General features: G+C 40.5%; 1 protein-coding gene across 3 annotated transcripts in view; it reads right to left on the reverse strand.

Annotated features, from left to right (window-relative positions):
• Nucleotides 1–5,301: 5,301 nt before the first annotated feature.
• Nucleotides 5,302–25,303, reverse strand: part of LOC107217041 (calpain-C) — a 38,730-nt gene continuing 18,728 nt past the window's right edge. For 2 of the 3 annotated variants that reach the window (XM_046730242.1, XM_046730241.1), the window contains 13 exons: nucleotides 17,012–17,294; nucleotides 9,971–10,154; nucleotides 9,784–9,858; nucleotides 9,221–9,390; nucleotides 8,970–9,142; nucleotides 8,466–8,560; nucleotides 8,134–8,366; nucleotides 7,854–8,023; nucleotides 7,402–7,460; nucleotides 6,527–6,674; nucleotides 6,109–6,225; nucleotides 5,784–5,842; nucleotides 5,302–5,687 (listed from right to left, as the gene is read on the reverse strand). In XM_046730242.1, the coding sequence (XP_046586198.1) occupies nucleotides 5,661–5,687; nucleotides 5,784–5,842; nucleotides 6,109–6,225; nucleotides 6,527–6,674; nucleotides 7,402–7,460; nucleotides 7,854–8,023; nucleotides 8,134–8,366; nucleotides 8,466–8,560; nucleotides 8,970–9,142; nucleotides 9,221–9,390; nucleotides 9,784–9,858; nucleotides 9,971–10,154; nucleotides 17,012–17,294 (1,793 nt within the window). In that variant the 3' untranslated portion in view covers nucleotides 5,302–5,660. Of the gene's footprint in view, nucleotides 5,688–5,783; nucleotides 5,843–6,108; nucleotides 6,226–6,526; nucleotides 6,675–7,401; nucleotides 7,498–7,853; nucleotides 8,024–8,133; nucleotides 8,367–8,465; nucleotides 8,561–8,969; nucleotides 9,143–9,220; nucleotides 9,391–9,783; nucleotides 9,859–9,970; nucleotides 10,155–17,011; nucleotides 17,295–25,303 lie in introns of those variants that run through there. The other variant, XM_046730243.1, reaches the window with a different exon arrangement.

Consider the following 25,303-nt stretch of genomic DNA (forward strand, 5'->3'; position numbering starts at 1 on the left):
GCTTTCGCTGCGTTTTCTGAGTTCCTAGGGGTCCAATTGGTCAGGAAAGGGTCATTCAAATCGAATCTGGGACCAACAATTTTTCGGCCGAAAAAAAAGCAAGGCTAACCCCTTTGCATTTTTGGCGAAAACTTTGGTGATTTTGAAAAGTGCCGGAATAAATTCTTTCATGCGCTACTCCGACGTAATTTTGCGAGAGAAATCGATTGGGCGCAGTAAGAATACGCTGCGATCAACGCATCAAAAGTTACAGCCGAAAAACGAGAACCAGTGTTTTCGACATTTTTCAGCAGGTGCTTTTTCCTTCGTAACTTCTCTCCTGTTGATCCCACGCTGCTTTCGCTGCGTTTTCTGACTTCTTGGGGTTCCAATTGGTCAGGAAAGGGTCATTTAAATCGAATCTGGGAACAAAAATTTTTCGGCCGAAAAAAAAGCAAGGCTAACCCCTTTGCATTTTTGGCGAAAATTTTGGTGATTTTGAAAAGTGCCGGAATAAATTCTTTCATGCGCTACTCCGACGTAATTTTGCGAGAGAAATCGATTGGGCGCAGTAGGAATACGCTGCGATCAACGCATCAAAAGTTACAGCCGAAAAACGAGAACCAGTGTTTTCGACATTTTTCAGCAGGTGCTTTTTCCTTCGTAACTTCTCTCCTGTTGATCCCACGCTGCTTTCGCTGCGTTTTCTGACTTCTTGGGGTTCCAATTGGTCAGGAAAGGGTCATTTAAATCGAATCTGGGACCAAAAATTTTTCGGCCGAAAAAAAAGCAAGGCTAACCCCTTTGCATTTTTGGCGAAAATTTTGGTGATTTTGAAAAGTGCCGGAATAAATTCTTTCATGCGCTACTCCGACGTAATTTTGCGAGAGAAATCGATTGGGCGCAGTAGGAATACGCTGCGATCAACGCATCAAAAGTTACACCCGAAAAACGAGAACCAGTGTTTTCGACATTTTTCAGCAGGTGCTTTTTCCTTCGTAACTTCTCTCCTGTTGATCCCACGCTGCTTTCGCTGCGTTTTCTGACTTCTTGGGGTTCCAATTGGTCAGGAAAGGGTCATTTAAATCGAATCTGGGACCAAAAATTTTTCGGCCGAAAAAAAAGCAAGGCTAACCCCTTTGCATTTTTGGCGAAATTTTTGGTGATTTTGAAAAGTGCCGGAATAAATTCTTTCATGCGCTACTCCGACGTAATTTTGCGAGAGAAATCGATTGGGCGCAGTAAGAATACGCTGCGATCAACGCATCAAAAGTTACAGCCGAAAAACGAGAACCAGTGTTTTCGACATTTTTCAGCAGGTGCTTTTTCCTTCGTAACTTCTCTCCTGTTGATCCCACGCTGCTTTCGCTGCGTTTTCTGAGTTCCTGGGGGTCCAATTGGTCAGGAAAGGGTCATTTAAATCGAATCTGGGACCAAAAATTTTTCGGCCGAAAAAAAAGCAAGGCTAACCCCTTTGCATTTTTGGCGAAAATTTTGGTGATTTTGAAAAGTGCCGGAATAAATTCTTTCATGCGCTACTCCGACGTAATTTTGCGAGAGAAATCGATTGGGCGCAGTAGGAATACGCTGCGATCAACGCATCAAAAGTTACAGCCGAAAAACGAGAACCAGTGTTTTCGACATTTTTCAGCAGGTGCTTTTTCCTTCGTAACTTCTCTCCTGTTGATCCCACGCTGCTTTCGCTGCGTTTTCTGAGTTCCTGGGGGTCCAATTGGTCAGGAAAGGGTCATTTAAATCGAATCTGGGACCAAAAATTTTTCGGCCGAAAAAAAAGCAAGGCTAACCCCTTTGCATTTTTGGCGAAAATTTTGGTGATTTTGAAAAGTGCCGGAATAAATTCTTTCATGCGCTACTCCGACGTAATTTTGCGAGAGAAATCGATTGGGCGCAGTAAGAATACGCTGCGATCAACGCATCAAAAGTTACAGCCGAAAAACGAGAACCAGTGTTTTCGACATTTTTCAGCAGGTGCTTTTTCCTTCGTAACTTCTCTCCTGTTGATCCCACGCTGCTTTCGCTGCGTTTTCTGACTTCTTGGGGTTCCAATTGGTCAGGAAAGGGTCATTTAAATCGAATCTGGGACCAAAAATTTTTCGGCCGAAAAAAAAGCAAGGCTAACCCCTTTGCATTTTTGGCGAAAATTTTGGTGATTTTGAAAAGTGCCGGAATAAATTCTTTCATGCGCTACTCCGACGTAATTTTGCGAGAGAAATTGATTGGGCGCAGTAGGAATACGCTGCGATCAACGCATCAAAAGTTACAGCCGAAAAACGAGAACCAGTGTTTTCGACATTTTTCAGCAGGTGCTTTTTCCTTCGTAACTTCTCTCCTGTTGATCCCACGCTGCTTTCGCTGCGTTTTCTGAGTTCCTGGGGGTCCAATTGGTCAGGAAAGGGTCATTTAAATCGAATCTGGGACCAAAAATTTTTCGGCCGAAAAAAAAGCAAGGCTAACCCCTTTGCATTTTTGGCGAAAATTTTGGTGATTTTGAAAAGTGCCGGAATAAATTCTTTCATGCGCTACTCCGACGTAATTTTGCGAGAGAAATCGATTGGGCGCAGTAAGAATACGCTGCGATCAACGCATCAAAAGTTACAGCCGAAAAACGAGAACCAGTGTTTTCGACATTTTTCAGCAGGTGCTTTTTCCTTCGTAACTTCTCTCCTGTTGATCCCACGCTGCTTTCGCTGCGTTTTCTGAGTTCCTGGGGGTCCAATTGGTCAGGAAAGGGTCATTTAAATCGAATCTGGGACCAAAAATTTTTCGGCCGAAAAAAAAGCAAGGCTAACCCCTTTGCATTTTTGGCGAAAATTTTGGTGATTTTGAAAAGTGCCGGAATAAATTCTTTGATGCGCTACTCCGACATAATTTTGCGAGAGAAATCGATTGGGCGCAGTAAGAATACGCTGCGATCAACGCATCAAAAGTTACAGCCGAAAAACGAGAACCAGTGTTTTCGACATTTTTCAGCAGGTGCTTTTTCCTTCGTAACTTCTCTCCTGTTGATCCCACGCTGCTTTCGCTGCGTTTTCTGAGTTCCTGGGGGTCCAATTGGTCAGGAAAGGGTCATTTAAATCGAATCTGGGACCAAAAATTTTTCGGCCGAAAAAAAAGCAAGGCTAACCCCTTTGCATTTTTGGCGAAAATTTTGGTGATTTTGAAAAGTGCCGGAATAAATTCTTTGATGCGCTACTCCGACGTAATTTTGCGAGAGAAATCGATTGGGCGCAGTAAGAATACGCTGCGATCAACGCATCAAAAGTTACAGCCGAAAAACGAGAACCAGTGTTTTCGACATTTTTCAGCAGGTGCTTTTTCCTTCGTAACTTCTCTCCTGTTGATCCCACGCTGCTTTCGCTGCGTTTTCTGAGTTCCTGGGGGTCCAATTGGTGAGGAAAGGGTCATTTAAATCGAATCTGGGACCAAAAATTTTTCGGCCGAAAAAAAAGCAAGGCTAACCCCTTTGCATTTTTGGCGAAAATTTTGGTGATTTTGAAAAGTGCCGGAATAAATTCTTTGATGCGCTACTCCGACGTAATTTTGCGAGAGAAATCGATTGGGCGCAGTAAGAATACGCTGCGATCAACGCATCAAAAGTTACAGCCGAAAAACGAGAACCAGTGTTTTCGACATTTTTCAGCAGGTGCTTTTTCCTTCGTAACTTCTCTCCTGTTGATCCCACGCTGCTTTCGCTGCGTTTTCTGAGTTCCTGGGGGTCCAATTGGTCAGGAAAGGGTCATTTAAATCGAATCTGGGACCAAAAATTTTTCGGCCGAAAAAAAAGCAAGGCTAACCCCTTTGCATTTTTGGCGAAAATTTTGGTGATTTTGAAAAGTGCCGGAATAAATTCTTTCATGCGCTACTCCGACGTAATTTTGCGAGAGAAATCGATTGGGCGCAGTAAGAATACGCTGCGATCAACGCATCAAAAGTTACAGCCGAAAAACGAGAACCAGTGTTTTCGACATTTTTCAGCAGGTGCTTTTTCCTTCGTAACTTCTCTCCTGTTGATCCCACGCTGCTTTCGCTGCGTTTTCTGAGTTCCTGGGGGTCCAATTGGTCAGGAAAGGGTCATTTAAATCGAATCTGGGACCAAAAATTTTTCGGCCGAAAAAAAAGCAAGGCTAACCCCTTTGCATTTTTGGCGAAAATTTTGGTGATTTTGAAAAGTGCCGGAATAAATTCTTTCATGCGCTACTCCGACGTAATTTTGCGAGAGAAATCGATTGGGCGCAGTAAGAATACGCTGCGATCAACGCATCAAAAGTTACAGCCGAAAAACGAGAACCAGTGTTTTCGACATTTTTCAGCAGGTGCTTTTTCCTTCGTAACTTCTCTCCTGTTGATCCCACGCTGCTTTCGCTGCGTTTTCTGAGTTCCTGGGGGTCCAATTGGTCAGGAAAGGGTCATTTAAATCGAATCTGGGACCAACAATTTTTCGGCCGAAAAAAAAGCAAGGCTAACCCCTTTGCATTTTTGGCGAAAATTTTGGTGATTTTGAAAAGTGCCGGAATAAATTCTTTGATGCGCTACTCCGACGTAATTTTGCGAGAGAAATCGATTGGGCGCAGTAAGAATACGCTGCGATCAACGCATCAAAAGTTACAGCCGAAAAATGAGAACCAGTGTTTTCGACATTTTTCAGCAGGTGCTTTTTCCTTCGTAACTTCTCTCCTGTTGATCCCACGCTGCTTTCGCTGCGTTTTCTGACTTCTTGGGGTTCCAATTAGACCCGAAAGGGTCATTTCAATCGAATCTTATACGTTACTGTACACTCGGTCAGACTGAAAGCACCGAGCCCTGATTCCCGGTCATTCATCGCTATTCATCCAACGGTCAGCGCCATAATCCGAGATTAACGACGATCCACCGCCGCGATCACGCTCAAACTTGCTGTTGTTTGCTGGTAGCGGCAGAGATTCCGGGTAGTAGACGGGGTAAAAAGCACGTGCGGATACGTGAAAGGAAATGACATGATCGGTCTAAACGGGAAGACTTGTCACCATACTTGAAAAAATGCTTGTTTTTGCACAGTACAATTCTTACCCCAAGTTTCCTTGCGTGTCATTGTTTTAAATAGATATGATTTTTCGCAATTTGTCACAAAAGTAGTTTAATTGTCATGTCGAACATGTTATTCACTGAGGCTTTCGCATTTCATGTAATTGGCAGATATGCCTAACGATCTTGCATCGAAACTCCCATGTGTCGAAAGTCCAAGTGGACGTTCATCACTGGTTGCGATTGATTTTGAGCAGACATTATTTTTCTGATATTTGTCAAGTTTGAAGGAAGGAGATGTAGAAAATAGAATTATTTTTATTTAATGAGTACAACATGCTTATAGGTACGGTATGTTTTTGTACATGGGTCCTTAAAGACGAATTGAGTTCATCATCGTATGAGAGCATATGGAATGAGTTCAACGTGTATTGGTAGGCTTAGTCATATCATCGTATACGTAGAATAGTAACGTTCCATTTGGATGTTATCATTTTACGACGAGGTTCATAAAGAATAATTACAATAACGATTAATCATTAATATGGCTAATTTATAACTAGCAGCAACTTTTTTTTCCGCAATTATTATACTATCTACAACGTTCGAAAAATACACTCAGCTAGTCATATGTGGTCTTCGTAAAGCGCCATCACATTTCAGCACATTAAAGATGACCGGAGCCACTGAAATAAAAGGAATCAGAATTTTCAGCACAGAATCAACCCTGACTGGAAACTTACCAGACTATGTATATCGAATTAAACGTGATGCATGCGTACCTCTGATAATCCCAGTTTTATCGTGCCATTCTGTAGAGGGTCTTTGTTCTCGAATATATCTGTAGAATAAATGCGTGACTGTTGTAGTATAAAAAAAATATAAACGTTTGTAATTATTCACACTAATAATGTATGTTGAGAAACATTATTCCGTAATTTAAATAATTCATCCCTGATCCCTTGGACGATAGATAATCCCAAATTTGTCTTATCGCAAATTGTTATCAGTGTTCCAAAATATTTGAAGAATCATTGAACAACTGATCAGTGACTCAGATTATGGAAAATGTTATTCTCAGCGTACGTATGAGGGGAAATTTCTTACTGAAAGCAACACTAAGGTGTAGAATCGCAGACACAAAGTCACCAAATCTCAGAGTTCCATCTTTCCGCATGTATCGGAGAACGAGAATCGACAGGACATCCGTGTTGAGTTGAAAGCCTGGAGAACCAAAACGAGATGTCAGCTTTTACAAATAATGTTTGGACAGAGACTGTCACGTAAAAATTGCTGGCATTTTCAATTCGAAAAGGAAAATTTGGACATTAGAAATGTCAGAGAAAGTTCTTCCCAAACCAAAAGCTTGACGGTTTTCATAATTTTAGACGGATATTGATAGTTAATTTACAATTTATAACTTGTAGTATTATTCCATCTTTATACTAAGCATTTAGCTGCAGCATTTGAAAGGTCAAAACGCTTTGGTTGATTTTTAACTAGACGAATCATGTTTGATACTAACCAACTTCTAGGAGTGCGTCTCTAAGTCTTTCCGCCTTGAGTATACCCGTCTTTTCTTTCGTATGATTTCTAAACGAGTGCTGCCAGAACTTCAGGCTTGATATCAGATCTTTGAAGTCGTTGAACTTCAACCTCCCACTGCCGGAACTCTGCTTGGTATTGGTCAAGGAAGCATTTAAATATGGCATGAATTAACGCGCGTGACTTTTTATCTAAGGCCGTACTAAACGTAAGGTGAGTTTTCTCCAAACTACAATATATGGAAGTTATTTATCTTGGCAATATCTTCACCTCCTTCATGAAATTCGAGAACTTTCATAAAATGGGTTAAAAAATAATATTTTTCACAGTATAAAATTAGAAAAACAATATATGAAAATACGTTTATGTCTGATGAATACTTAATTGTTTGATTAAATTATTGTTTTCCTTCGTGTTATTTAAAGATTTTATGCAAGCCATCAGATTTTCAGACAGGAATGAAAATTCTAACCCGACATCGTGAGGTGAAAAAATTCCACAAACACGGTAAAAATAGTTACTCAAAATATTTCGTGACGTTCTTTCGAATTATTTATTCTTCAATCCGCAAGTTTCTCGAAATTCGTGAAAGCTCCACGGTCAAAAGGTTGAATCGAGTTCGATCCAAACACGAAACAGAGTCTAGATAATTTTTCGTCGGAATAAATCCTCATACAGATACTACAAAAAAAAAAAAAAAAAAATCGATGGCCATGAGGTCCACAAAGTTGTCGATTGTTCACAGACCCATCTTTACAATATGCGTTTAGAGATATTAAACATCGGGTGGGATTTAAAACTCGGTAGATACAATACGATAAGCTTCAACCATTGTACAGAATAACACAAGGATACATCCATCGTTAAGACGACTTGTCTGCATACTTCCAAACTGGCGCAGCTCTTTATGTAGTCTGAAACGGAAGTGAGAACGTCGTCGTTTGGATTTATCTACAGCCATAAGTAAACGTTATGATACGAAGTAGGTATAAGATAAGGAACCGGCCCATATCCAGCTCTTCAGGTTTCCCACATACGCATTTATACGTTTAAGAAAAATTCCGGAGCTCAAGCCTGTACCTTCAAGTCCAAATAGGTATCCACACATAAATTAAAAGACTGCATTTTACCTTGAAGTGAATCACGAAACTTTATCTCAGCATGTCTGGATAAACAGCTGATGAGCATGATAATGGGTTCTATTTACGTGCGGATGTTAGACGCTCAATCAGCGAGAATCTACTTGGATAATTTGACACGATGTAGTGAAACTGTGGGTATAATAGAGTGAAACCGTTCCAGCATACCGTTCGGTAGACAAGCCTCCAGGAGTTCCAGGAGCTCAAAGGCATTTACGGTTTTATGCTCGTCGGCGAGTTGTAGGAACACCGCCTCGTATTGCGAAAATCCTTTTCCTTCGAGACCGTGAGCTTTGACGATGGCTGGTTTTATCAGAGACGGTGGAGTATCGAGTAATCTGTCGAGGGAGAATACGCAAGGAAAATAATAACGTGTCAATTTTTTATTTTTCTTTTTATCAAGTATACTTAATCACGGAATGATTTGTTTTACTTCCAACATACGTACTTTAGCTTCAGAGGTTTGCTACTGTAAACCCTGAGGGTGAAACTCGTTTCTTGGGTGGGTTCGAATGTCGTAGGAATAAGAAGATAGCCACCCTGGTCCAGCTGACATCTGTGGCTGACTTGCCGGCTGTTTGTGTACTGAGAGTTTACCAGAGACTTGTTCTTCTTGAAAAATTGTTTGTTTATCGACTCTGTGCTATTCTTTGGTAAAGTGTACGCCGTGAATCCTACTACCTGTGTGAATATCAATTTTCATTCAATTTTCTCTATTCACACTGCAGTCAACAGTTGAATAATTCGTCCTTTTCCATTTACATTATATTTTACACATACCTTAGGCTCGACGATGGAGTGCTGATTCAAGGATACAATGACTTCCTCCATCTCACTGAGGATTAAATGCAGTTGCGGGTTGATGTGGAATGTTTCTGTAATTGCGATTAATCTGTATAATTCACTAAATGAGCGCGTCCCGTTGACGTTAATCGTTATTGTTGACACGTCAAACGGTACTACGGTGTGGGTAGTATAATTTCTTGTGCACGTCATTGACTTTTGACTCTCAATCGTCGTTAATTGCAATGACGAATAACCACATAACCATGCATGAGTGAGTGGATATTCATTCTTCCGGAGTTTAAAGCTCTACTTGCGTTTGGAATTATCAAGTTTTCGGTATAATGAGAAGCAGTGTGCGAGAAATAACGCGATGACTGATCAAGTTTTAACGGATCACTGTTTGGGAACGATTATACATCGTACAGAGAATATCAAGCATCCTCAGAGAGTGTCAAAGTTACTTATTCACAGAGCAGTACTGATGAAAAATTATCAAACCTGGATTATTTCGACATCCTCCCGCCGTAACTCCCCGCCTCCAGCTACCCTGATAAAGTTTCATCTGCCAGGTGTTTTTACTATGAAGCGAAGGTTCGTCCCGCGAGGTCTCAGCATCGAGGTGTACCACTTCCAGATGAGTGAAGGTCTTTACAAAATCCGAGTAAGAAATCCTACGATACGACGTGAAATATGAGACGAAACGAAATATTACAAAAACATCGCTCAATTTTTCATCTGATATGTATTACCAAAACTCTCCCTCCGCCATGTTTCGTACCGCCAATCGCTCTCTTTCCACCGGTGGTACTTCGTCCCATTCGAGACCACCTCGTGCCCAAGCACCGATGTATTCTCCCCCTGGACCAAGAGGATTCCTTAATTTTACAAGCTGCACAGCTTCGCTGCTGAAGGTTTCGACCTGTTTGTGTTCGAAGGAATCTGATCAGTGTGTAACTGCGCTGATCCATATATGTTTTTAGGGTTTGGGGATACTGGTGCTCTTATAAATATCAAAAACTGGAACTTTCATTCGCTGTCATGTGAGAAGAATGAAGAATCGACACTGTATCAAGGTTTCAATCGAAACCATTATACCGTAATCATTGAATAAAGTTTTCTCGATGCTTTGGATACTCAAGAAATCACTGAACGTGAGATTCTGATTTAACAGTACATTCTATTTATCGGGTACATGGAATCGTGTCCATCGACACTATAAGGAATTTTATAAAGAAATTACGAGGATATACTTAGTAGGTTTCACGAAGTAGAAAATTAATTTGATCAAAGATATTTCATGCCGTAAACTTACTCGTTCAACGGCGTAAAGTCTGTAGTTTATGCCCATTTGTATTCCATTTGCGAGTTTCTCTGTACTCGAGCGAATCTGAAACAGAATAGGTGATTGGTTGCGTAGCTCTACACCCTCCGTAATATAACGCATGTAATACGACACGTGAATTTTCACGAAATTGAAGTAATTCTGAGCGACTGATCACCTGTTGTTGGCTCGTGTTTACGGTGCATGTGATCAGCGAAGTCATGTCCAACAGTTTGGCCAACGCTCGCCCGCAGGCAGTTGGATCCTGCCGAATGGCTATGCTTTCTGTGATTCCTCCTGTCAGGTCCGACAGTCCGTCCAACAGGGTGCCGTATTTAAGGGCCTCGTAGGACCCGTGTAATCTGGAAAGAAACAGGACTTACCGGTTATCATCCATAATATTCTTTTGAAAAATCTCACCTGCAGAATGATTGAACCGTCAAAATCACACATTTAATCGTCACTGTCGTACACTTTGATTTAATTTCATTTGTATAATTTTTTTTTTCAGGAGAGATTTCGTCACTGGGAGATCTTGATCGGCCACCGATTTACCAGTGCCAGGTAGCTGAATGTTTGCGTCTAAAAATGGGGGAGAGCAAAATTTGTGCAGAGTACTTATTCCGACCCTTCATACAGCCAAAAGAGGCTTCATTGTCGGTCTGGAGGCCGTAATTTTAATTCTAATCAGCAGTTAGCCAGCCGATAATAATGACCATGTGCTCTGAGAGCGAATGTTATGGCTTCTTAAACATACCTCGGCTGGTTGTTAGCACCTAAGTAGCTACATCCGCGGTGAAATGAACGTCATGTATACGTGTATGTAGTTATCTCGGCAAAAATCTTGCACCTCTCTCCTAACTCGTCGCTGCTTCTCTAACTCACATGCGATTCGTTATATTCATGGAAGAATTGCCTGACTTGAACGGGGCGGAATTACAGGTATGTAGCTGTCCTGTTACGAATTAGAGATCGATTAAATAAATTAAATAATTCCGTCTAATCACGGCGGAATTAATCGATCTCGTTCGTTTTGGATCCAGTCGCGTTTTTGAATAGGTATTACGGAATTTTTTTAAACGCACATATGATTCGTCACGATGACGATTTCAGAAGAATATGACCATAATAACGCCAATGAGGAAGTTCCCAGGTATTTACGTTCACAAGTTATTTTGCTGAGACGTTGTTTTGCAGTAATTACGATAATAACCTCTCCGCGGAGATTTCGATAAGGAATTCAAGCCGTGGATGGCCCAGGGCAGAAACGGGACGTCGATTATGTTATTCTTAATTTAGAGAAGCGCGATCGACCTCGAGCACTTGGTGAAAGTATTTCTCGTACCATCGTCATCGAGCTACTCGAAGCGTATGATCGTCGATTCGTTTCGATCATCAGGCACCATGATCTTTTCACCTCGACTCTGGCTGCCGAGGACGACGAACCGAATCCTGTATTTTTTCGTCCATTTTTCAAAGATTGAAAGACAAAAAAATTTTTTCTCAGCACAGGCGAATGTGTATAAGCGTACAGTTGTGGCCTCGGCAGGCAGTCTGTGCTCGAAAATACTTGACAATTACATTCAAATCCACAGACAGAGATACCAGATCCAATTAACACCGTACAGCGAGGCCGCCTAGCTTGTACAGCGAGTCGTTGTAACAGATTAATGGAAAAAATAACCGAGAGAAAGTTAAATGCGGTATGAAATTTTCTATGGCCATCTACGTATCTGCGTCTGTCACTCCCTATAACCACATTCCGTAATTACTATTAGTATCGTATATGTGTACGTCATAGTAAATTGTCTATCATTTTCTGTCTCTGTTCCAGTCCTTTTTTACACGCATTGGTTACCGCTCTGTCGACACTCCTGTTGGTGCATATAAACCGATCGTGCTGACAGTTATTTGGTCATGTCAGACGGACGATTCGTGTTCTTTACCGTCATAATTCAGAAAGGGACGCGCTTGTAGATACCGAAGTGATGAGAGCCTCCTGTTATTTGGCTCCAAGTAAAAGCAACTGTCAAGAGTTCACTGCCCAGTTCGTGTACATGTATTCGAATGAATACAACATCGTGCGCTGTGTCGTGCGATAAGGCATTTATAATATAAACAAAAGAAGATAAAAAATGACGCCTAAGAAATCTGGTTCATGTATTTTACGGAACTCAATCGAATCGATATGTTAATGGTGCTATAATTCTCGGGTTAGCTGTTCTGACGTTTACTGCTTTCGTAACATTAGTTAGACGGGACGTTAAGCTTGCGCTTCCTTAGAACGAGTTGCGCCAACTTCGAGTCTCAGGATCTTAGGTATTCCACATTTTTCAAGTTTACGAACTCGTTATCCGCATCATAATATGCACGCGATACGAAGTGGCTTGCTCGCTGGAAGGCATTGCGAACGAGAACACTAAACGTCAAGGTGATCGAACGTTCTCTCTTTGCGAGCGATAAATTAACGAGAGGCGTGAGGGCTGCAAGCTCTTTCCCCTCTCTCAACTATGTGAACGTAAAAGCTGGAAATATTTTTGAAAGAATTTTTCAAACACTTGGAAAAGACGTCGTGGATCAAATGTCAGACGTGGTTCTAGACAAGCGACGTACTTGTTTCAGGGTCATACCGAGAAGCTTGGAGATGAGACCTTTGATTACGATTCTTAACGTGAAACTTTCAATGCAAGCTGCATTAAATGTTTGCAAAATATTTCTGGACGTGGTTGGTAGTAACTTGTTTAGATAATACGGGTCACTCATGGAGAAAGTTTCGGAGAAGACATGCGGACAGATTCGAAGATCCACAAAATCGTGATACAGAAACCACGTCTCTCTTTGTTCAATATTACGATTTACGATCAAATTGCAAAATGTCAAGGTACGATTAACCGACTTGTCCGTAACCGAAATTTTTTCATCTCTATCATTACAGCCATGGTTCCAGTTTGCCAAATTTTTAAGTTTGGCACGGAGATAAATCCTACAAGGATTTTCATTTATATTTTTTCTAATCGTTTAGATAATCACGAACATAAAAAAAAATCAATTGAAACATACGAAACAAGTGGTAAGCATTTTTTTGATTTTAGATTAACAAATATACTCAAAACTTTTGCGTGACAATAGTGTATAATATACGATGATGTAACGATGTTGTTTTTAAACCTTAGAAGAAAGATGTGCCGTATTACGTAGCATGTATAGAGAAACTTCTGCATAAATACGCTCCTTATTTTATGGGAACATAATATAATATTAGATTGCATATCGAATGTCTTCAAAATCGTGCAGACACGACCGGTTATGTAATTAAGAGGATATTACGTAGGCATGACGATTAGTTAAAACAGAATATCTAAAATATATATTTCCAAGGATGTGTTCGCGAAGCGAGAGAAATTTAGCAGAGACAAATACTTCCGGTTACAAGAAGTAGCTACCTACATTTTAGTTACAGACAAAGTATTTTTAGCGATTTCTGTTTTCTATACACATTTTACACCACGTGATTCGTCCGTTAATTCTTTTTTTTTTTCCTTCAGACAGTATTATTTATCGATGCGTAAGGCGTCGAGGGCCGAATAAATCGATAAGAAATCGTCGAGTTCCTCAACGGAAATATTTCAGATAGAAAGCTCGGAGCTCACGATCTCGCCCGAGAGCTACCGGCATGCCAAGTAGCTAGAACTCCGGAGCCCTAGATTTCCATTAGAAAACACAACGCGCGAGTAACACGCCTCGTCTTCAAGATCGATGCCATTCGGATACTGGAATCCAGATAACAGAAGATTCCGGGGTGTCAGGTACGGAATTATCGACTCTTGGAAGAAGTAGAACCGAATTGCATTTTCCGCTTCCGAGGTTGGTTGTACTTCCACCCTACTCAACTCGCAGAGATAATTAACATTTTACAATGTGACATACATAGTTACATAGTTCATGGATCATACGTGGCGCCATCTGGACCTGATGAGACAAAGGAGAAATGAAATTGGAGATTTTTCAAACGGTTTTTTTTCTCCTTTCCTCCACTTTCTCTGATTCAGAGCAGCCAAGTCATTTGATCGGCGATGTTAGTAAAAAATATCGGCATCGGTGTTGAAAACAAGCGCGAAAATTTCAAAATTTTAAATTATCGTCATTTTTAAAAATAAGTATACAATATTTATTGTATAATAAATTAAGAAATTCAATAACAAATACAGATCATCGTCGTCAAACTTAGTAACGTGTATTTGCTATTTATAGACAAGTTACCGTCTGACGTTGGGACAGTCAAATTTAATTTACTATCGACTTGACGATGTCAACACCTCAACATTTACCATTTTCCATCTACTATCGATGTGCTGGTTTTAAAAACATCCCGTCTACATACATCGTTCATCCCTGCCGATTCATCCTAATCATCGTTGGACGTGTGATAAAATCGAATACCAGAGGCGGAGCCTGCGATAAAAAGCAGGAATGGAAAGCATCGACATCATAGTCTTACGAACGCGTATAAACTACTTTGAAATAATTTTTACGTGCGGGGGGGGGGCAGATTTGCGTCGATGGATATCCTCGGAGCTGTGATTCAGCGTGCTTCGGGTTATAGGCATGTACATACATTACGCGTCTAAGGTACTTTCACCGGGGGCCTGATTCCTGGTTGCCTGCATGATTGGTTTCTCGCAGGGTCAGCGCACCCTCGACGTTCTACGTAACTGGACAACGTACCGTCCGGTTGCCTCCTTCGAGATTTGAAACGCGTCTTGCATATCTATAGTTATAATGGGTGTCGCTTTCGTGAGAAGTCTGACCTCAGTTTATACTTGAACTTTAATGTGGTTACTCTGGTATCTCGGACTTTCGCCCAACTACGAGGTTACCAGACACGTGGGCACTAACCGTTGTAAAATTTACTCGATACAATGCGAGCATCTATAGAATTAGTTGCGATTTGTATACATATTACATATTTACATGTATACCTCTGCAGCAACCGAAAAAAACATGAGATATTGGTTGGAAAAATCAGAGGGAAAGAGAGTAGCGAGAAATAGAGTGAACGAATTTTTCGGATCGCAAAAATGTCGGATAATTGTCGATTCGTGTGTGGATATATACGCAGCCGCACATTCAAGCGAGTGACAAATTTTTATATTTACCTTCTAAATATACCAACAGCTGCGTAATTGGTACGAAATACGATACAGACATATCGGGCATTAGAAAGGCATTTCATAGATTACGCATGTATTTGATTAACTAAATTTCATATCCAGTAATTGTTTTACTATGTACCAATAAAATATTTTACCACTCGATAATCAAGATTCAGTTTTTTTTTTTAAAGATTGCTATTCTGTCGTAGAATCGACAGTGCGAAATCATCTTCTCATTCATGAAGATGTATTTCAAGTTCCTTGTACAGATTAGAACTAGTAAAACGTTAAGTTTGCTGATTAGGCTAAATTACTCGTACAATTATCACTTCCGATTAAGAATTAACTTCACTCAGCAAACGAGTCGAAAAACATTGAATTTATGGAAGTATAATCGCTGTCTACTCGTCGAATATCATTAATTTTTTTTTTCATATTTTAGAGTTAAAAAAACAAATGTTTATGTGTATAATTTAAATATTATAAGCGCTCACGGCGATTCTTTTACCCAATAGCGTCTATAATTATTATCCTTCTGTGCAGAAGTCTAATATACTATATACGTGGTAATAGCGGCTACGCAATAACAATAATAATTGGGTAGCAACGATAATAATAATTTCCACGTGGATATATCGTACACAACTTCCTTCCACTTTTACCATATCGCTATATATAATTATACAATAACGGAAACCTGTAACGGTAAGCATAAAAATAAAATATCGATAAGCAGTAATTATCGTATTGAATATTTGTAAATTTGTCAATTTTTACAACGAGTTACACAATTATTACCATATTTTCGAAAAATTCTTTCCGCCATTTCCGCAAACAACATCAGCCTGCATAATTACTATTTAAACTTGAGCGATGAATTCTATAGATTCTTCAACCTCTCTGTTGAATGTCTTCATTTCTTTATGACGAACAAAGCTTCGAAAAAAACTTTAATTCTTCGCAGAGTAATTAACGAATAAAGAGACAATTTCGTAGAAATGGAACAGTGCGCGTAAAAAATTTATCTAAATGTTTATAAAAAATCAGAGACGAATTCATGATTTGCTGGTCAGACTTAAGAATCTGATATGTTTAAAAGGAATATAAAAAAAAAAAGAACATTGTTCTACAGAGTATTGCGAGAAAAAAAATGTCTAGGGATAAATTTTTCTTTTTTCTGCATGGCTGCGCTTGCGATACTTACACGCATAATTTAACTCACAATAAAGTCGAAGCAATATATTGCCTGTAGCAAACCCACTCGAGGTAAACCGACACACCGAAGTATGACTAGATTATTACGACTATTATCAACGCTCTGCAGTCGCGGCCGTAAAATCTACTGTACAACTAGAAAGTGTTTCGAATCCCCATAAGATCAAGTCTCTGCACGGAAGTCTCGATAGCTTGGAATCAATTGATCATTTTCAACAATAAGAACAAATCAACGGCACGAGCGTGCAGATATAAAGCAACGAAAGAGCGACGATCCGATTATAATTTTTTTTCTATTCATCTACGATACAAATTAAAATCAGTTCGTTAATTAGAATTTCCTACAACTTTCGGTTCAGGTCAATCAATGTTGTTTACCTTTTTGATGAAAATTTCAGCAATACGCGTGCTACTTGATTTTGAACGAGTGTAATTTGATCGTTTGCCCAACAATTAAACAAATTTATATACCTGACCGGATTTCAACTAAACCTTCTTCATTCTTCAATCTACCTCCTGGTCACTAATCCATCACAAAAGTGCAGTTATACATACATTTATACATATATATCTGCGATACTTTTCCGGATCGAAGTATGCGATAAACGCAGAGTGCAAAGGTATAATCAAATTGTTGATCAGGATCCACAGTCAACGTTCAACGGTCGTCGACCCGCGCAACTAACGCAACCTAGTCCAGATTGCTCTGTGAGGAATGACGGCTTATAGCTATGTTCAAGAAGTTTAACGCGCCTACTTTTCGTAAAAACTGCGAAATTTGAAATTGGTCTTTGCACAGAAATGCGCACCGGGACGATCGCTTGACACTTGAAAATTGTAACGAAACTTACTTTGCGTAAGCCTTTTCGAGAAGAGCAGGCCAGAATTGGTCGCTGTGCCGGCTCTGGACAAAGGCGAGTCTCCCATGGACGGCGGGAAGCCGATCGTCGACGAGGACTTCGACCCAGGCCCCGCACCACCACAACCGGAACCTGAAGACACCCGCGTACTCGGCAGTCGGTGATCCCGGGAGCTCGGTTGTGCCCCCGAAGCCCTGATCCGCGGGGACCACTCTGTAGAATAGTCCTTTGCTCAGGTGAAGGACTCCCAGGCAGGACACCAGCCATTTGTCACCTGGAACGAGGAAGGACTCCGGTATAGTAATGAGGATAACGCCCGTTCGAAGTTACGAAAAAAGGAAAAGAAACCAGCACGTCGACTGTTCTACATTTTTTTTTACACTTGCGTGAAGAGGAAATCCTTTTCCGCGAGGATACTTAAGGTAAAACGTATGTATCTACTCCAAAGACTCAATTCATGTAGAGATCAACGGTTGTAGAGGAGCATGAAGAAGGATGTGAGTGAAAAAAATGGATCTTTCTTTACTGCATAGTTGTTATTTATTGCATGGATTATTGTGGGGAATTTTTTTATTTTTTGAAAACAAAATGGCACAGATTTTTTTTAATTCCCTTGTTCAATTGGTTGTAAAAGAGCTTTATACGATTTTGAAGTTTAGTACCATTATCGTAACGAAAGATTGGGATTAATGTTTGGTTTTTATCAATTTGATAATTACTTTGAAGGGACTATAATTTCAAAATATGAACATCTCACGTGATTAACTAAATTTCAGACAATCCTAGAAGCGTGAAATAATGGTTTTTTCCTCAATACAAATCGTTCCAATAACGTTACTTCTGCATATCTAATTCGTTGTTGTTAAAATTTAATTACAACCTAACGCATACGGTGTTAAAATATGTATATTTTTCTTGCCGCAGTATGTATGAACTAAAAGTTTTTCTCTGGGAATTTACGTATAATTACTATTCTTCCGAACCTAATTCTACGCTTATTTGTAGTCCCGTGTTTCAAGTTTTTCTACGGCGTTCGCATTATATCGCAGTATTAGTCTACGTTTATTGCCAGGCGGTTTATGCACAGCAGTGGAAGTGTGAAGGAAACTTGAATGCGCGCTTAGATTTAGGATTTCCCTGGATTTACAGAGATTTTACTTCGTTACTCGGGTACAATGCCGTATTTAATTACAATCATATATTTACATATTTAACGTAAGGAATTGTTAATGTTTAAAAAATTAGTGAATAATACGAAAAATTGTGAATCGACGTTGTATTATGGACAATATTTATTGTCACTTTCACCCGAGACACCTGGATTTGCTTTCCTGCAATCTGACTCATTCGGTGGCGCAAATGTTTGGCGTGAAAAAAAAAAATTACGTTAATTGCCTAATCGAGGCCCCTGCACGTTAGGCTTTGATCAATTTCCTGCACAGAACACAACGTACGAAATTTCATTTTAGATCGAACAAAAACAAGTCCCGTAACGCCTCGGTGATTCAAACTATCTGTAGATGCGTTAATTTAATTTTGATGCGTTATTGCATATTGCGAGAAATACGTTCATCTCAATCTTTCCGTAGAATTTTTGCTTTATCGAATTTTTAACACTTGTTATTTTGTACGGAAAGCAAAATATTACTAGACGTATTTTTTGTGCCGCAGGCTTCAATCTTTTTCCGAATTATTCCGTACTTCTTAGGATTATAATCAGCCCACCCAAATTAAAAAATAAACGTAGGTACAAGCGATTCAGGAACATCGCGTCACTCGAGTTCCTCTCTGAGAAAAGTCGGACATGTCGACCTCTGTTTCTTCATCTGGAGAATAGGTTTCTCAACATGTGGCTTTGTGCTTTGTTGCAGGCGCGGGTTTGTTCAACGCGAGACACTTACTTCGCTTTTTCCGCATGCGGTTTATACACGATTCACTTTCGCTCTCTATGGAATTCACGAACAACGAACGGCGACTCTGTGATCTAGCAGGGTCTAATTGCGACAGAGCCGGTATAACAACGTTGTTGATTGTTGGGATAAAAATGACAAATGACATGCGACTTGCGGCATTACGCCTATTATGCAATGTGAAATGCATGATATTCTGATATACCCGAGTACAATGGAAATCTGGGGCCACAATAGTGTCACCGTCGAAATATCGTAACAACGTACTTCACTGAGAAAAATTTTATTTGTTACAGTAACTAGGAAAATTGAGTAAAACATGTGTCGTTGAAAAAACTGTTTGAACATTGTTGGGATTACGAAAAACGAGGTACGCCTAACCGTTTTGCGCTACAGTCGATCCCTTTTTGGTTATTGCAACGCAAAATCAGATTTAATGTTGCACGAGCATTAAATTTTCGCAACAGTTACAAGAAGTAAACTGAATTTGCCCGTAAGAATTTTTTTTATATAGTGCTACAAATCACGTTTGCACATGCATGTAAGTATAACGTATTGTGATTTTGAAAAAATACCACAGAACAATCAGCTAAATGCCAACCGATTTGAAACACGACGCACAGCAATTTTAGCTCTAATTGAACGACGTTATTGTCATGTATTACTGTGTATACTGTACCAATTATTCACCAATTGCAATTTGTTGATTCTGGTCGTTCGGTTTTTTTTTCCGATTCAAAATGTTATCTGAAGCATGCATATTGGTTTGATAGTACAAAACATGACGATTTCAATAATCAAACTTGTAAACTTGAATATTAGTCCGGAAGGTCAAAAGCCATCAGGTCAAGGACCTGGACATCCAGAACTACGGACCGCTTGTCCTGGAAGTCGAGTTTCACCACGTGGTGGACCTGGAGCGCAGAAACTACGGAGCGCTTGTCCTGGAAGTCGAGATCCACCAGGTCAAGGACCTGGACATCCAGAACTACGGACCGCTTATCCTGGAAGTCGAGTTTCACCAGGTAGTGAACCTGGAGAGCAGAAACTACGGAGCGCTTGTCTTGGAAGTCGAGATCCACCAGATCAAGGACCTGGACATCCAGAACTACGGACCGCTTGTCCTGGAAGTCGAGTTTCACCACGTGGTGGACCTGGAGCGCAGAAACTACGGAGCGCTTGTCCTGGAAGTCGAGTTTCACCACGTGGTGGACCTGGAGCGCAGAAACTACGGAGCGCTTGTCCTGGAAGTCGAGATCCACCAGGTCAAGGACCTGGACATCCAGAACTACGGACCGCTTATCCTGGAAGTCGAGTTTCACCAGGTAGTGAACCTGGAGAGCAGAAACTACGGAGCGCTTGTCTTGGAAGTCGAGATCCACCAGATCAAGGACCTGGACATCCAGAACTACGGACCGCTTGTTCTGGAAGTCGAGTTTCACCACGTGGTGGACCTGGAGCGCAGAAACTACGGAGCGCTTGTCCTGGAAGTCGAGTTTCACCACGTGGTGGACCTGGAGCGCAGAAACTACGGACCGCTTGTCCTGGAAGTCGAGTTTCACCACGTGGTGGACCTGGAGCGCAGAAACTACGGAGCGCTTGTCCTGGAAGTCGAGATCCACCAGGTCAAGGACCTGGACATCCAGAACTACGGACCGCTTGTCCTGGAAGTCGAGTTTCACCACGTGGTGGACCTGGAGCGCAGAAACTACGGAGCGCTTGTCCTGGAAGTCGAGATCCACCAGGTCAAGGACCTGGACATCCAGAACTACGGACCGCTTGTCCTGGCAGTCGATTTTCACCAGGAAGTGGACCCGGATCGCAGGATCCAGGAGGTAGAGAATCCGATACTCGAAATCTGCGGAGCGCGATTCGCATCCGTCCGCTCTACTGCGCGGTTGTTTCCAGACTGAGAAATTCGGCTAGCTGATTTTCGCCTATATAGATCGATGACGTCAAGGAGAAAAAAATTTTGGATGACGTCACTTTCTGAACATCCGAACATTCAAAATTTGGTTTCGAACTTCAATACTATATATGATTAAAGCTACGAAGTTCATACGGCTTGTGCGCAATTGTGCACGTGGTGTCATCCGTGCCTGCCTACATTTTTAAGAACAGTTTTGTTTTTGTCCAGTTGAATAATTACATACGTAATATATTCCGTACGCATTGACGTACTTCCGTTGTCACCATATCCGGCACGGTGCGAGCTGCAGCCACGTAATCAAAAGACATGCGGTGAATCGTATTGATGGCTTATTTGTTTACGTGTCGATCTCGTAATTGTAAGTATTGTTCTCCTTTTCGCTATTATTTCGTGTATTATTCTACACGTATTCACTTAGTTGTTATCTAGACGTGCTTGTAGTATATACATTGTACACTGCACATATACATATATTGTTTATAAGCCTGGTCTAAAATAATTGTTCGGTCGTGACGATGTAGGTTTATGTAACAAAATCACGCAACCATTTGAATTGTGCAAAACGTTTATTGTTTATTCAATTACCCAGCAGTCGATTATGCAAATTATATGCTAATCGGATTTTTCAACGTGACGCGTATCTTTTAAGGTTCGGGAATTATATTCTTTATACACCGGATCGATTCGCCTTCATATAATCCATATGTGTGCAACGAAGATGCGAATTTTTGGCTGATTGTGAGACAAGTACGTCGGTTTAGGAATTCATTTTTTTCTCTTTATTATGATATTATGCGACACCGTTTATTAATTCTACTACCAAATCGTTGATGATTGACAAGGTTCGATGAAAATTAGAAATCAAATCACCGGTTACAGGTAATGATATATTTTGGTAAGCTGAGAGCCTTGCTTATGGTGTTTTCCCATGTGATTATCGCTCGTTCTCGCCGCGGCCCCACGTCGCAAATCATCTTGAACAATGATATAATTGGTGTAGGTCAGATGACCGGCAAATAACTGACACGATTGCCTATCTTATAAAGCCTGGAGGATGTGGGTCACAGCAAATTGTGTGCCATCAATCGCGAACGTGTGCGTGCAACGCGTCTTCTTGGCACGTGCTTATAAACCTGATGATAACGGTACATACCGTGCAATTCAGCTCTGCCTATTCGCTGTATTGTTACATCTTGCAAGAACGTTCTCTATTCGTTGCAGAATAAAGTTGAGAGTAAGATTGACCAAAAATAATCGATTTTCGAATTAATCATACGATAAATTACAAAACCACGAATGATATAGTATACCCGATGATTCGTTGTTTTATTATGTGATTTTTTATATAATTTTTCAAATTAACAAGATCAATCCTGTAATAAATTACACGTAAATTTTAGTCACAACGTTTTATAATTTAACACGTGATTATTTTACAGTAGGGCAACGACGACGCTTGCGCGGTTTCCTAAACTATGCTAAAGGTGACTCACGATTGGTGTGAAAAAAACTAACTCCCGAGACACACTTAAGTCTCGATAATAACGAAAGGAAAGATGAATAATACCCGAAGTCGGAATTTGAACACGCGAACTAAAAACTCAGCTACGGCCACAAGTCGGAGAACGGTATCAAAATTCTGGAGCTAAAAACGAACTTTTCAACATGGCGGCGTAAAATCATCTTTCAATCGATCTCACTTACTGCCTCGCAATCGAAACAAACGGAATCCTCCCCACTGTGAAATTCAAGCTGCAAGTTCAAGCTTACAAAAGGTTAAAAAAAAATTTCTCCTACAGCTAACCGACTACTAGCGATAGCGTAACGACGAAGAGTGTCGAAACTTTCTCCGGACTACCTCAACGCGGACCCTTTGCGCCACTTGTTCCATGACGTCACGTACTTGCAAGAACGCGCTACAATCGATTCTAGATCATATTCGTCGATTGCGCAATTCATCGCGCATCCACTGTAATGTCCCTAACGTAGAATTTAAGGTTAGGTCGTAGTTTCGTCGTCTGCGCAACTCCTAAATGGTCCAATGAAGAAGGGTCTGGTGGCATCGCAGAATAAAGAACGTCAAATCCAACGAGCAACGCAAGTTTATCGTTCAATGTCCAAAATTTCCGCTTGGGAAATCAACTTGGACTCTCGAGCCGGATAGTGAGCACACGTTCTCAAATGCGCGCAGCGTGTTCTGTGGAAACGTAGAGAAAAAGCCAAGGGCAAATAGTGGAACGTAGCATTACATGGCGTCGATTCTGCGAGGACGGAAGCGACGAGAGACAAGTAAAAGCGAGACAACGCGCTGTAATCGAGCATTTAGAGATTATTGGCAGTCGCAAGTCTCCAATAAAATTCTGTGGCTCGTTTGTCCTTCGCACTGATCTCTGTACTAACTGGACAGTGACCTGGGGACACTGACAATCAGTGAAACCAAATGAGCAGCGCCATTTGTAATTTCTTGGGTACAAAGTTTCCGCGGGAAATTGAAATCCATACGCGATCGCCATTTATAAGTGCATCGGGACACACGGTATAATAGATATAGACATAAGCTCGGTGTCGGTATTCGAACTAAAGCAACAAAAGTATGAATTCGAGACTTGCTGGGAACTATTCAACTCGGCTCAAGAGGAAACTGAATTGACTGAGGATTCGGAAGAGCATGAAAATGTGTACGAAAAAGAGAGAACGGATTTTGAATAAGAATATTTTTCAATAATCGGCAGATTCGACGAGTTCATTGCAATCATGACCGCGCAGAGCGCGTTACCGACGGAGCAGGAGGTGCATTTTTTAAACACTTACGTACCATTTCCGCGTACAGATTCACCGAGTTTTTCGTGTTCATTTGACAAATGATATTCATTTCATGACGCATTCGATTCGCTGATATTCGCTCGAATGCCTCATTGAGGAACATTCAGAAATTTCACTGTTTAAAAACGGCTTTAATAAATGAGGCTGCCGAGGTAGTTCATTCTTTGGAAATTTTTGACGCAAATTACAACCAAGCATGGAATACGTTGACAGAGAGATTCGGCAACAAGCGCATCATCGTACAAACGCATGTCAAAGCCATTTTCGAACTGTCACCCGTACACAAGGAGAGCCACGCTGCATTAAGACACTTACTAGACGGAGTCACGAAACGTCTCAGAGCTCTGAAAGCGTTACATAGTCCTACATATTATTTCCGCAAAATTAAATTCTGCCAGTAAAACGTGGGAGTAAAGATTGGGAGACCAGCATCAGAAGTTCCAAGTTGCCCACCCTGAAGTAGCTAACGGATTTTCTTTCGCACGGAATGCAAAGTGTAAAAGATCGATCCAAAAGTTTGCAAGGTGTCCAAGGAACGTTTACAAAGTACCCTATTTGTAATGGAAATCATGACATCTTTGAATACGCAAACTGGGAACAACCAAAAAGTTCTACAATATAGACTGTACGTAGTATTAATTTAATAATTTAATAGAAAAAGAATGACTTTGGTAGTTTAATGTAACGTGCTCTAACAGAATATGATCTTCCTGTTATGTCATATAACATGTTAGACATGCATTCGAACATTATACAGGGTAGCGACAATTTTTCAAAAATAGAATTTCGTGTTGAGGACCGTGCAGCACATGGGAGGGGATGTCCTTCAAAGGAGTTACTCAGGAAGTTCGAAACAGAACGGATTGCAAAATAAAGAGCATCAAAAACCAACGACGCAAGTTCATAATTTAATTTTTGCTGTACCTTAGGGGTGCGACTCACCCCAACTATTTTTGATAAAGTTTATGCTATAGTTCCTACCACCAACTACCAACCTGAACATGTTTCAAAATAATACCAACCAGAGGTTAAAAAAATATTATCCAACCCGTGTGTATCGTGTTGAATCACTTTGAGGTGTGTGCAGCAAATGTTGATCAAAATTTTTACATGGGAGATTAACACTTACCATTCAACGATGCAAATTCAAATACTGTCGTAGTGTGAGTTATACTTAATCAATCACAGGCGAAGAATAGTAAATTCTGCATACCTTCCAGAAATGTTCGCGGTAAGATGCCAAATTTTTTTTTTTAAGTTTATTATAAATTTCCAGCTGCTTATGCAAATTCTCGCTAACAAATGTGACGAACGGTGAATTGAATTGGAGAATGTTGCAAATCTCGATATAACTAAACAGTAGTTCGAGTTTCCGTCACTTTATTGAAACTGCATGTGAAATATACGTGTTATACTGCCTGGCGAATCAGTCTGCAATAAACTGTAATAACCTCAAGTGAAAATATCCTGATGTAGGTAACAACCTACTATTATATCCATCGCCCAAGCTCATCGGCATAAATTGGTTAACTTTGTTACACGAGTATCTTGATGAAAAAATCAACCAACGGTTTGGTTAATTTTTGAAGGAAAAAGAAAGTAAGATATTAAAACTTGAAA

Source organism: Neodiprion lecontei, chromosome 2, assembly GCF_021901455.1.
Source record: "Neodiprion lecontei isolate iyNeoLeco1 chromosome 2, iyNeoLeco1.1, whole genome shotgun sequence".
Lineage (NCBI taxonomy): Eukaryota > Metazoa > Arthropoda > Insecta > Hymenoptera > Diprionidae > Neodiprion > Neodiprion lecontei.